Source organism: Ptychodera flava, chromosome 2 (genome assembly GCF_041260155.1).
Source record: "Ptychodera flava strain L36383 chromosome 2, AS_Pfla_20210202, whole genome shotgun sequence".
Lineage (NCBI taxonomy): Eukaryota > Metazoa > Hemichordata > Enteropneusta > Ptychoderidae > Ptychodera > Ptychodera flava.
Genome location: NC_091929.1, coordinates 34,560,157 through 34,574,387, shown reverse-complemented (window position 1 = coordinate 34,574,387; position 14,231 = coordinate 34,560,157). Strand labels below are relative to the sequence as shown.

The following is a 14,231-nucleotide window of genomic DNA, read 5'->3' as shown; positions in this document are numbered from 1 at the left end:
ATCACCACAGAACCTTGACCCATGACCCGAGCGCGATAGACACGCCACAGCACTTTACTGCGAGGCGACATCAGACCTTACATCGAGCTTAATTATAAATAAAGTAATACTGATTCCGAAGTTTAAAGTAACCGATTTATCTTAAACAATATTATGGTTAGTGCTGGAAGGAAAATGCACTGGGGTTACCCTTTTCGCACGCTTAGGCGCTCGAAACCTATTATTTTATTTTTCTCATGAAGAATATAACCACAAATGATGTTATTCGTGTCACAATTTTTATCTTTGATTGGTTTCAGGTCGGAAAGAGCGCATAGATAGTGTTGTTTTACATTGTATTGTAATAAAAAAACCGTGACCGCACATTCCATATATTTTTCTGCTTGAGTACAAAGGTAAATAACTGTGGGGAGTGATGGGGCAGATTCTTTGATGGCAGTAACGATTCTCGAACACCAACAGTAAAACCTATAAAACACTTGAGGTTTTTTTATTGCGCAAAACTTTCTAACGACAAACAGAACACTGGAACTCTAAACTCCCCAAAGCTGAATTCTCTAAAACTACAGGGACTCATTAGGCAGGAAAATCGTAGTCAAAATAGCATGAGTTTACTTTGCTCTGTTTGGTCATCAAGTGACCAACGTAACGTAATCTGATTGGTCCATTTAACTCAACTGTGATTGGTCAGCTCCAGGATCCGCGTTTTTCATCAAGCTCGACTTTCCAATGTACATGTGGCATAGAGAATATATAGAGTCACTCAGTTACGGTAAAGTTGGAAGTTCGATAAATGTGAAATAAAAGTGAATGAATGAATGAATGGATCAATAAAATTGTACTCACTAGGATGACTATTTCCTTTGCAAGAATTAAACGGACATTTTTGCTGAATAGCCTTTAAATCTCAACTTTTATACAACGGTTTTTTGCAGATACATGAAATTTGTCCGCAGATCAAACGCTGGGTGGCTGCTGAGATTTATGTAGTACAGGCACTGCTCCGAGTTAAAGTACCGGCAATTACTTTGAATCGACATTTCTAATAACGCCGACAATTTCTGGTTTATATATATATATATATATATATAATATATATATATATATATATATATATATATATGGTAAAAGAGGTATAAAAGCAATGTATAATGTTGAACATCAGTAGCACAGTTCTCTTCGGAGCACGTTTTAATCATTGATTTACAATTACACGTTACTGAATTTTTTAATGTACAAAACACTTTTTTGCATTGTCTTGTATTGTTTGTAATGCTTCTTTGATACATTTTGTGATCTAAGACGCTTCAAATTGATTACACTGACAGTTTGTTCCTCTGTTATTTCATTATGAAATTTGTAATTTAAAATCATATTATTAAATCCTTGTTTTCGATTCAATTATTTTCACTTATTCCATCCATTCATTCCTGAAAGTAACATACTTTCGAGATTGAATTAGATATTACAGGATTAACCTGACTTGTATGAGTATGTGTACTGAGGTTAAACTACAAAAGGAACATGACCCGGTTATATGTGCTTCAATGAGTCAATTGCATGTACAGTTCTTAACGGCTTTTGGATATTTAAAAGAAACAGAGATGGAAAAATGACGTTACTTCAATGAGACTGTGGAGAGGCATTGCAGTTTTATACATAGCTGTTAATTATTTTGAAAGTCTGGTAAGCAACCCGACAAAGCTTACACCATTCTGCTAAAATGCCGAAGAACAATTGATTATATCAGCCATACCCTACAAGACCACACTCTCAATCCCCTAGCAATTCAATCACAAGCGATCAAAATGAGCAACCCCACGATGGCGTTGCTCGTCCACGTAGGTTGAGCAGGATAGAGAAAGCGTATCGCGAATGACGACAAAACGTAGGTCAGGAAACAAAGAGTCGAAAACAAAGTAGGTTTTGTGTTAAACCTTATAAACAAAAACAAACAAATTACTGCTAGTGAGGTCGTGTGTAAGTATATTTGTTCTCTTTGATAGGCTTCCATTCGCCTCCTGATGGCCTCCTCATATCTTCTTCGTTGCCTCTCCTGTTGTTCTTTAATCGCATAAAGATGCTCTTTAACTTCATGCATTTCCCAGAGAAGGCCTTGTGCGCTTGTTTGAATGTCATATAGGTAGTTCCCCGCCTGAAATAGAATTCAAAATAACACATAATAGCAAAGGCAATATGGCGATTTGTTACTAGCCTTAATTGTGGTCACACCGTGCATGCTGTCACGTGTCATTAATTTAATTTATTACACCAAACAAAAACTTAGATGTGCTAACTAGTGCGTTCAAAAAGTAATCACAGTGTAGAGCGTATTAGATCGGGCTGTTTTGTCCCTGTGAACGGCTGAACTTTCTGATTTTCATGCGTAAAATTGCTTTCAAAAATATCTTAGAAGCGAACGGACATAGCATTGTTTGTAGATTCACTTAATATCAATGAATATAGATCGACAAGTTAGACCGATTTCATTTCATATCAAGGGAAAACGGAGGTTTGACATGATGGAAAACGACTGAAGAAAGTTTTTGCAGTTGTCACCTGCAGTCCTTACTCTGTTCGGTTTGTTTTTACAAGAAACTCCCCCTATAAAAGCCGGGTTATTATAAATATATGCAAATGTAAAAAAAAATAATACTGATCGGACTTGCTGTGTTTTGTCTCACAATCCCCTATATTTTGCCATGCTTCAGGCGTTCATTGTCCTTGAATCTTACATATGATGTCTGTGAATGTATAACGACTAAACAAGTCGAAAATGAACTGACAAAATTTTCGTTTTTGTTGGGGAACGCTTATGTACGACCATTTGACCCCTCTTTACATATGTCACGAAAGTGTCCATCGTGATTATTCAAATTCCCATACGGTCAAAGCGATGCTCTGAGGATTTAAACACTTCCGCCCAGTGCATGTAAATGGCCACGTTACAGTAATCTCCCTGGTGTGCGCTCACGGTCCTGTAACTTCTCGTTTAAATGTAAGACATTGACATGCATTTATTCATTCCCTTGTGCAAATATTAACAAAACTGGTCGATACAAGTTTAATAAATGATTCTAGCATTCGTCACAACACACAGTCGGCTGGAATATAGTATGTGCTTGACTAGACTCTCTCACAGACGGTCGTCCCATACGCAGCTCTATCCTCAACCACATGGTAATGCGCCCCCAACGGTCTTTCACGCAAGCGACGCTCACCGAGTCAGCCGGCTGGCTCAGCTACTTAGGGCGCTAGTATGGTCTAAGGCGTCGCCGGCGAGGGTCTGTGAGAGAGTCTAGTGCTTGTCACGATACATCGTCATTTGCCAAATCTGAAAGAAAAATTGCTGCAGATTATGCATACCGATGAGTCGCTGAACAGAACTCCACCGTAACGGCATGATAGATCCTAATCAAAAATGGTCTAGGGGCTTTGGTAGTTTGAAAATAAGCGTGAAGGTTGTTAAACACGAATCGAAAAAACAAGCGAGGTATCTTCAACAATCATGAGAACAGGACAAAGCGAAGATCTTTCTTCGACTTCATTCGGATGGAATTTGTACATTTACCATACCTGATGCGCTGTTTGTGCGGTCTGCGTGTAAAACATATTAATGCCTAGGCCACCAGCCATCGATCCAACCACCGATCCAATGGCCGGCAAAATAGCTCCAGCAGTAGCCACGGTTAAAGCACCTAAAACATAATGGGTACAACGTAGAAGAAAATCCTTATAAAAAGTTAATCTAGGGTCGATTGAAAACTTGTTAAGGATGAAAATGAGAGTGTTCTAAAAAGAGTCAGTCCAACTACAACCATAGAAGCAACACGTAGAGTGCGGGAACACACCAGGATCATGGCATAGATAAATCAATAAAGAATTCAGTTCAACCAGAAAAATGAAAAATGACTTAGAGTATGGCCAGTGGGTTATGGCCCATTAGGGAAAGACTGCGTTAACTTGCATAGCACCCGAAACCCGGGTCTTTGCTGACCAACTCGGGTGAGGAACAGAAGACTTTTAGTCCCCCAGGGTGTGAATCTTCCATTGTTATGTTTATCTTATCAAGCTTGTGCCATTGTAGTGCCATTGGAGGAAAGGCAGGTCTGTGAAATTGATCCTCTGATAACTAAGTAGGGAAGCTTAAGTAGGGTATTCCTAAGTTAATGGAGCTTTCCCGTAATGCGAAGTACTGAGCAAAGTGATTTATACTCTCTGTGACGGAATAAGGTGATAGGGACAGAACCGTATCCACTGCCGAGAGTCAGGTGGGATTTTGAACTGTGTTGTATGAACAGGCAAAAAGTTTATGAAATTGCAGGTTTGGCATATCAAACTGAAAACGATCAGTTGCTTTAAAAAAACCGAAATCTAAAGAAATCATGGGGTCACGACTATGTGAATATGATGATGATAACAATTTTCAGGCCGAATTAGAATGGCAACACGCCTAGGTGCCTATTGAAAATTCTCAATATGGTACTACCCACACTGGGCAAAATGCTTGACATACAACAAGATATACACATATACTGATTCTGTATATGTGTCAAATACGTAAAGTATACAAGTACCTATACTAATAATATGCAAAACTACAGTGTACACTTAGTGTGCAAAGATCTGCATTACGTATATTCATGATCTGCATAGAAATTCGCTACTCATATCTACATATTGGTATTCCATATACAAAGATATACGTTGCATATGCAATTAATAGTGTTCCAAATACGTCAATACACGTAAATATGCTAAGCGCACATTAAGCATTTTGTCCAGTGCCAGCTGTAAGCATCGTTGAGGAATTTTTGGATCTACGAGGGCTTGAGGTACATTCATTACATCTCAAACATGGGTATACTCGTTTGAGTGAATGGAGCAAGGCAAATTTAAATTAGTCATTTGAAATGGTGCTGGTTTTTTATTGCCTGGTCCTCAGCATGATAAATATATTTGGGAAACATTGTTGAAAATCACGGTACCGTGAAATTGGTCATTAAAGCATATCTGGAAAATGCGGGGGCATTTTTGATGTACCACGTACAAACTGAAATAGTTCAGCGAAAATTTTACAATAGTCGGGTAATAGATGTGGCAACGTGATATAAGATTTTGTCCGAAAAAAGTCAGAGCAAAATGGTTCCCATATTGGACTGAATTTTGAAGAATTTTGAAATGCGGGATGATACGGCTAGTTTTCAATCGGGTTCGAATTCACAACGTATGGAATCCAGTTGCCTAGTGGAGAAGAAGCAGACAGAACAGCTAGGCCAAACCCCCACTTTTAAAAAAAAGAGTGGTTCAATAACCGGGCAAAATTGTTACATTTTCTGACTGCGACCGCTCCACGGGTGTTAACATACACCTTAATACCAACGCCAAAAAGACATAAAAGAATTTCGACAGAAATTTTCGAGAAAAAGACAAAAGAAGTTAAAGTACCAGGACCAATTTGATGACTGGCATGTTTTGAATCGACAACTCAGCTCATATATCCAAAACGAAAGTGAAAGACAACTATATATTCTCAGAATTTCCCTCGAGTTACGAAAGCTTAAAACGAAACTACTGCGTTTCTCACAAAAGAGGTCTAGTTTGCAGCATTTCTCGAGGACATGATTTCTAAACTTAAGCATATTGGCTCACCTAATCCAATACCTAATCCAATGCCAAGATGTGCGCTTATCGTTGCCTTCTCCTCGGCTTCACGCTGAATTAACCTCACGTGGTTTCTCTCATAGGAGGTATCAGATATAAGCGCCTGTACGTCACCAATCATCCCTAACACCCTGTCCAGAAGAGAGGTATCTATAATGTCAAAATGAAATAAGTTATCGGACAGGAGTCTGTTTGTGAGGTCCCTGTACACACGTTTTTTATCCATCCATTCTTCCTGCAGTCTACGTAGTCGATGAGATAACATGGAGGATCTAGCAACAGTAGTACTGACATCATACATCATACACTGTACGTCGAAAAAGTAAACCACGTTCAGCGTTACCATTGAGACGGCGAGTTGTGGGTTATTTTTCACAGCATACACAAAGTCCCTGACGCTGTCCCAACCGTTACTGGACAGCGCATCAGGAGTGCGAATACTCAAGCCTCGTGCAAGTTTCCTAAATTCGAAGGTATCGTCTCGATCCAGCATAGCGTGCTTGTTTTCGAAGTCCAAATACCAAGACGCGGCTTTGTTAACAATGCCAGTGACACTGCGAATAGCGCTGCAAGTAGAGCGTATCATGTCAGTTCCAAGACACAGTGGTACGGAGCTCAGTGACAGAACAAGTAGCGCCGACATCATATTTTTCGTCATGGTGAATTCAAACGACAGCTTCTGTCGGCACCTCCATGAGCAATGTCATAGAAAAAATAACGCATGCGCATTGGATTTGCATTCGCGTTCTGCGGTTTCATTTTCTACGAAACGTGACATCCTTCGAGGAAATAGCTTCACAAGGAGGCAGCCACCATGACAATCAACTCATCTTGCTCTGTGAGTAGACATTTTGGCCAGTTTTGCCGCTTGCAGAATTTATTTTGAAAAAAATAACAAAATCAGAGAACTCAGCAGTGTTTTAAGTATATGTACATAAATCATTATATAACCACAAAGATTACTTTAAAATTAGAAAACTCAGTGTGCGAATGACTAATGTACATATGTCCATACGAAAGATTGGAGCAATGCTAGCGTGATACTCTGCGGTGCTGTGGCGTATCAATCTCGCTTGAATCAGTTAGGCAGTACGTCGTACCCAGAGACTTGTTATGTGGGGAAATTTTCACAGGTCTCGCATGTGCACTTCCGCATTTTGACGTACGCCCTCTGTATGCTCTCTGTATTTACGTCTCGTTTATAATCGAACCGGGCATGTGAACGTCATTGACTCAGATCTTACGAGAAGCAGATAAGAGATAGTGTGACAGTTTAATTAATTATAGGTTAGATTTCAATGAAAACAATCGAGAACGGAATATTCCATGGTTTTATCTTATTTAATCTTAAGAAACAATCGGAGACTGGCGGGAAAATTACCACGTGATAACTTTTATAATTATGTAAGTCTTGAGTTGTATTTAACTTTGTAGAGAACTAAGACTAGAGGACTTGGGATCAGACCGTTGATAGTGAACGACACGGTCGCCGTCTTGCAATAAAGTTCAAGGTTGTGTTATAATCTACATCTTGGTATGTCTTCAGTTACTGAAAGCATTATGATCCAGACTGGTTCCTCAACTCGTAATTCCCCTAACATCGAGCGTGACATGTGTATATATATATATATATATATATATATATATATATATATATATATATATATATATATATATATATTATATATATATATTATAATATATATATATATATATATATAATATATATATATATATATATATATATATATATATATATATATATATAAACAGATTACTTCAAGTACAAAGTTATGAAATCTATTACTTAAATTTCATGCATCTTGCAATCCTCAGATGGAGTGAAAGGATTACCAGCTCGACACTTTTGCACATATGATTGGGACGAACCATTCTATTTGTGGGTGGTGTTAAAATTCGATAAATAATATTTGTTTTGTGGCGACATTTTGAAACCAACTCAGAGCGTTTGTTTAATAGTGTAGATTTGTCAGCATTGATAATGAGCAGCTTTTCTGATATACAAAGATTACATCGCTTGTTCATGTTAGAGTAGCTCAATGCTTTATCAATTATTGACCATGAAATGTCAAAGACTTGGCCCTTATTTCTTAAGTTCCATACAAATTTTGACAGCTCGGTGTCGTTTTTGTATCTCTCGTTGCGTCTTGAAGGTGTTATTAGTGAAGCCGATATAAACCATCTCTCCGTTGTCCTCTTGATACTTTGGCCTTTTTCACCAAGCCTTTGACTTGACAGTTACCCTTCAAGGGGCATGCCGACATAACCCTGTTATTACAACCAGCTAATTTCACAAGTTCATGTGTTCTACTTGTTTCTGTAAGGTGTGACTAGCACCATTTTATAGGGGATGGCCTCGCCCCCGTGACAAATGCCAACATGTCAACAGAGGGGAAATCCCTTTGATGAAACACTGCAAGCTTTGCTTTACACTACACGGAGATCAGCTGATAAATCAAGGATTGGCCCGATTGTACAGCAAATGCGTAGTATGATATCTTTTACCCCTTCATTAGGAGTTGAAAGTCATCAAAATCACTCAGTAAAAGGCAGGAATCTGCTCTGAAAGTACAGCTATGGACAATGCACTACCTCTATCGAATCAAGGGTCATCACCACATAACCTTGACCCTAGACCCGACAGCGATTGACACGCCACAGCACTGGTCCGGTATTACAGCTAGAGCAAAGCTTTATGTTTGTCAATATTTACATAGGTCATAGTCAGGTCATGCTTTCCATCATATGTAGAGATAACAGAGCTTAATACAGAGCTTGAAAGTAGCTTTGAAAATATCAGTTTGTCAATATCAGTACAATTTGTGATGGTATTCCCTCCGATTATTACCTGATAATATATGCTATTATTCGGCATTGTGCTAAAATGCTTCTACATCTACAAATTAGCTGGCATTGCCAAAACTATAAAATAGTAGCAATAATGTACCCTTCCCAACCCAGCTGTGATCGATGCTGCTGCGGCACATGGATTGCAACCGGGTCAGGGGTCATCGCCATAGACTCAGAGGCGAGCTAAAGCATAGGCTGTTTTGGTAGGTTTTTACGACCCGATTTGTGTCGCTGCTTTAGCTTGTAAATAATGAAATGTATAGCCTGGAATAAGTCACCCTGTACCAACTTTATGACTGACTATATCTACTTCTAGTAATTACCCAGACAATTTTTTCCATGTTGCGTCGACGTTTTGTGTTCTAATCGTGAACGTTTGACCTGAAACGTTATCAGTGCGCTATATGCGAGGGCAGAAGTTCAAATAGTTGAAAGGGTATTACACGTTAGTCTACAATGTAACCTCTGTCGTTTAATTCATGCTGTCAAATTCAGCAATACCATATTTAACATACTAGGGAGGTTATATGCAAAGGGCTTACCCAGGGAGGTAACCACAGTTAGTTTTATTCTACTGATTGTAGATTGTTGATTCTATAAATCAGGGAGGTGTCGTATTATAAACACACATGTATATGTAAGTATCCCTGTCTCCATTCTGATCATTAATCCAATCGAAAGAGGATCGTATTTGCTTCCAGAATAAGTCAGATGCGTAGTATCCTAGGCTATCACTGGTACATGGTAATGAACTACAGTGCAAGATGCTAGACCTTGATAGCAAAAGGATCATAGAGGATAGATGCCTGACTAGTTACGGAGCCTTCAGTAATTACAGGGGGGGTGGGCCGGGGAAATTGGGAGGGTCACTTTTTATAAACCTTTCTTGGGGGAGGGTAACTTTTAGCAGAAGATGATTTTACGAGCAAACTTTGAATGTCCATTTTATATTTCCTGAATAGGAAATCGCCGACGAAATAAATCAATTCTTTTAAATACATACACATTATCGACAAGCTTCACAAGGAAAGAAGATGCAGTAATATCCCACATTAAACACCTTGAACAGTTAAGACTGATGGAAGACAAGAGACAATAACATATTGGAAAGATGGCAAAGTGTATATCAATTATCAAATGTTTATAAATGTGTTGCGCTCGTAGTTAGGGGAATTACGAGTTGAGAGGTACCAGTCTGGATCGTAATGCTTGCAGTAACTGAAGCTGACACAACCAAGATGTAGATTGTAACACAACCTTTATATTGGTAAAAATTATTCATAGTTTCCTCATAGACTAACATGTATAGTGAATTCAACATTTTGGGGAAATTCCAAAATCCAATTTCCCGACACCCACATCAACTTATAACCACCCTAGTCGATCATATACATTAGTATCAATAGTCAATCGTACATAAATACAAAGATTTACAGAGTTTGTACTCGAAATAAAATATTCACAGTTTCCTCATAGACTACCGTGTATAGTGAATGAACATTTCGTTGAAATTCCAAAATCCAATTTCTTGACAAAATTCATTTGATTTTAATATAAATTATCAAACGTACATATATACACAGATTTACCGAGTTTGCACTGGAAAAAATATTCATGGTTTCCTCATAGACTACCATGTATAGAAAATCTACATTTTCAATGAAATCCAAAAATCCCATTTCTTGTACACACATGGACGTTTTCATTCCCACTTCAAACAAAGTACATTCACATATATTATCAAACATATAATGTACAGATATAGGGGGATAGTCAATAGTTTTCCTGATAGACTCCCATGTATTATGATTTGATATTTTTGGGTAAAGCACTATATCAGCAATATCTTGCCTACTTATTGTTGCGCAAAATATAGTGACCCTCCCGCAAATGCATTACCCTTCAAAAATACTTGCCTGATAAATTGCAACCCTCCTTCCCAAAATGCCAGTGCCCCCCTGTAATTTCTCTCTGTAACTTGCATTACAATACTGCAGCTATTAGTGCAAGATGCGAGGTATAATGATATTTAAATATGCAGATTACACTAATGAGCATTGTTTCGGTATGAAATTCTATGCAAATGACCCTTAATCAATGTGGAATATTCATTTACCTCGGATCTTGCATTACATATACTGCAGGGAGAATACAGCAGTAATTGGGGGTGTCAAGCTTAGAATGCCGCACAAGGTGGAGGGTCACATTTAAGACACAATGGTAGGGGGAGGATTGCATTTTACCGTACAGGTGCGCACGAAATTTCCCCAGCCCATCCCGCTGTCGCTGTGATCACTGAAGGCTCCTTTACATATAGAACAAAATAAAGCTGATGTCAAAAAAGTAGTGCCTTTTCCCACTATACACCAGCAATTTCAAGTACTGCAGAATGCCAAAAGATTAAATGTGAAAAGAAAACTGATCTTTCGAAACTGTTTTTTCAAGATCTGCATGCCATCGTATATGAAAAGCAAGGTATTCCTAGTATAAAAACCGAGCACACAGCCTAACTGGCCTCGGAAATACTAAGGAACTGGACACAAAATATAGGGGGGGGGCGGTGTTTTTTTGGGGGTGGGTCGCCATTTTTCGCGCAAGCATTTTTGAAGGGTCATAACATTTTGTGCAAGCCTATGGGGGAGGGTCACCTTTTTTATGCATCAAAGCTGAAATTGCATGTGCACGTATTAAAGAATATGGAATATTGAAAAAAGAAAAAATGCCTCCTGGCACTTTCATTTTCTGTCATTTCCATTTTCGGCGCACCCTTCGGGCGCAAGTTTAAGGGTATAATAAAAAATGTATTGATGATCCAAGCAGCCACATTGATTTAAGTTGTCATGATTTCTACTTATCCAACTCCTCTATTGTGCATATAAACTGTCCCCTATAATGACGCTTTCAATAACAATGATCACTTATTTGATATGATTCTCCTATTGACAATACATTGGGTATAGGTTGGTGTCAAATGTTCATGAAGCTGTGTGTACATTTTTCATTTTTTGAGGACATTTACAGAGTACAAACTATTCAGAATAGTGCAAAATGTCATCAATAACAACTGGAAGCTTCAGGTCGAACAACTTTTGAATAACAATTTAGGATCAGATAACCTATGAGTTATTTGTAGTTTCCTCATAGCCTACTATGTATAGTGAATCAACATTCGGTGTAATTCCAAAATCAAATTTCTTGCACAACCATTCACTTGAAACCACTCTAGCCTAATCATGAACATTAACACTAATAATTAGGTGTACATAAATGCACAGATTTACCTAGTTTTGTATTGGAAAACAAATATCCATAGTTTCATCATAGGCTTTGATGCATAGTGAGTGGACATTTCAGTGAAATTCCAAAATCAAATTTCTTGCATAGATATAGACTTGAAACCACTGTAGTCTAGTCATGAACATTAATACTAATAATTAGGTGTACATAAATGCACAGATTTACCTAGTTTTGTATTTGAAAAAAATATTTATAGTTTCATCATAGGCTGCCATGCATAGTGAATCGACATTATCGATGAAATCTAAAAATTACATTTTTGTACGTGCATGCACTTTTTACCTGCCACTTCTAGCAATGTACATTTATATGAATTATCACACACATATGATTTGATATTTGTTGGACAAAGCTGTATATCGGCCGCATTTTGCCTTTCTTTTGGGAGGGGACTTCAAAAGTATAGCAAGTCAGAAGGAGGTCTTGAACACATTGCGGGTTTGTTTTGGGGGGTGGGTATTGAGTACCAGGGGAGGGTCACTAATTTTCATGCACGGATAAGGGAGAGGGTCACTAATTTTTGTGCATGAACTTTTGAAGGGTCACTATTTTTGATGCAGCGGTGTTTCGAAAAACACCGGCCCACCCCCACCCCTGTAATTTATGTCCAGTCCCTAACAAACATGCTCATGCATCATATTCACTGCTTTCACACATGTGCATCAGCCATTCATCATGTTAAAGTTATCGGCGACTATGTACAAATGGTATAGCCGAGAAGGGCACCATTGAGAAGTGGTATAGCCCGGATTGATGACGTCAATATCGCCGAACATAAAACACATAGGTTGTGATTGCGTAACTGACTCACATATCGTTGAAATAACATAAATTTCCACTTTCTTTCAATCACTTTCACAATTTTCGACAGCTTATTTTTTGTGTCAGGTGAAGCACAGCGGGTGCCAGGAGCTCAGGTTAGGCTTGCGCTGTTACAATAATTAGGTCAGAGCTATTCCTAAATGCCTGGCTCCCATTGAGTGTGCTTCACCGGTTAGAAAGTCAAGCAAATTACGTCCATGGTTAGGGTTCGTTAGGTATTGTCATCGCAGCAATAAGTCTGCAATAATTGTGTCGGACAGAAAACCATGTATGGACAAGAATATGGCGACATGGTCCGTGGTGGAGGCCTATTCACCAATGCACTGTGTTGTAATCTAAAGGCTATTATAGAGGACTATTAATGGCGTCTCATGCTGAGGGAAAAACCGTACGTACTCATAAAAACTAAATCACTGGAAGAAAATATGATATGCAGATGGCGCTCTTCAAATCCTCAATAACTCTTTTAAGAGTTCTTTGACCGTTGTATTTCAGTAACCCTTCCCCCTGCACCTACATACCATAACTCTATACAATAGCCACGCCAATACCGATGAGATTACTTCAAAGTAAACTACACTAAATCTTTAACAAAAGTAAGGAAACGAAGTAAAATCATACTTTTTGAAGCATATTTGTAGAAGCAATTGAACAAGAAGTCAGAGATTTTTAACTAGACTTGCTCCAAGTCTGTGGCCATATAATTCATAAAATTATCTATGGGATTTGAACTCACAACGTACGGCACGCGCACCCAATCACCTCGCGAAGGCATCACAATCAAAATCGTTCGGCTAAATACCAAAACAGAGTAATCTAATCTAATCCGAAGGAATGAACTTCAGCAGATTAGTTTTTTGCATAGGCCGTGGGCTCACAGACTTGTGAAACTTATGGCGAGCCGGAATCTTTAAACAGAAAAAGGCAAGCAACTGAGGCCTGTCTATGTCGAGAAATAATGGACATTTCGTCTCGGCATGTAAATTCTTGGATTGCAAAAAACCCGGAATCTTTAAATTAAATTTATCATTTTTAAACTTAAGACAAATGTCATTTCTTTTCTAGATTACTTCATCAATGGTATCCCTCTTCAATGGGTCTCAGTTATCAAGTATCTCGGCATTTTCCTTCTTTCCATTCGTCTTTTCACATCAATGACATTGTTTATAGAGCCTGAAAAATCTTTTGGTTTTATTAGGCGTTTATGCTTGCCAATCAATGATATTCCAGTAATTCTGTCTCTGTATAGTTTTGTTTTATGTAAGATCTATTCTAGAGTACGGCTCTGTTGTGTGGTCACCCCACTAGCAGGGCCTGTCAGAAAAGAATTGAGCGAGTACAAATTAAGTTTGTGAAGTACATTTGTCGCAAACTCAATGTTCACTGCAGCAAATCTAGCTATCCATTTTATTGCAGAATTCCGAATATCCCTAAGTTAAACGATAGAAGACTAAGCCTTGACATGTGCTTTTTATACAAAATAATCCTTTCACATTATGATTCACCTAATATTTAAGTCAAATCTGTTTTAATGCCCCCAGTAGAAATTTACGCCAAGAAAGCCCTTTGTAAACCAG

At 38.3% G+C, this 14,231-nt stretch overlaps 1 protein-coding gene across 1 annotated transcript; it reads right to left on the bottom strand.

The window, feature by feature from the left end:
• Nucleotides 1–462: 462 nt before the first annotated feature.
• On the bottom strand, nt 463–6,383 carry LOC139119657 (uncharacterized). Its single transcript, XM_070683488.1, has 3 exons — nt 5,653–6,383; nt 3,577–3,698; nt 463–2,155 (listed from the first exon to the last, which is right to left on the bottom strand). Exons 1-3 carry the CDS (start codon nt 6,320–6,322, stop codon nt 1,790–1,792), a joined length of 1,158 nt encoding a protein of 385 aa, XP_070539589.1. The 5' UTR covers nt 6,323–6,383; the 3' UTR covers nt 463–1,789.
• Nucleotides 6,384–14,231: the final 7,848 nt, after the last annotated feature.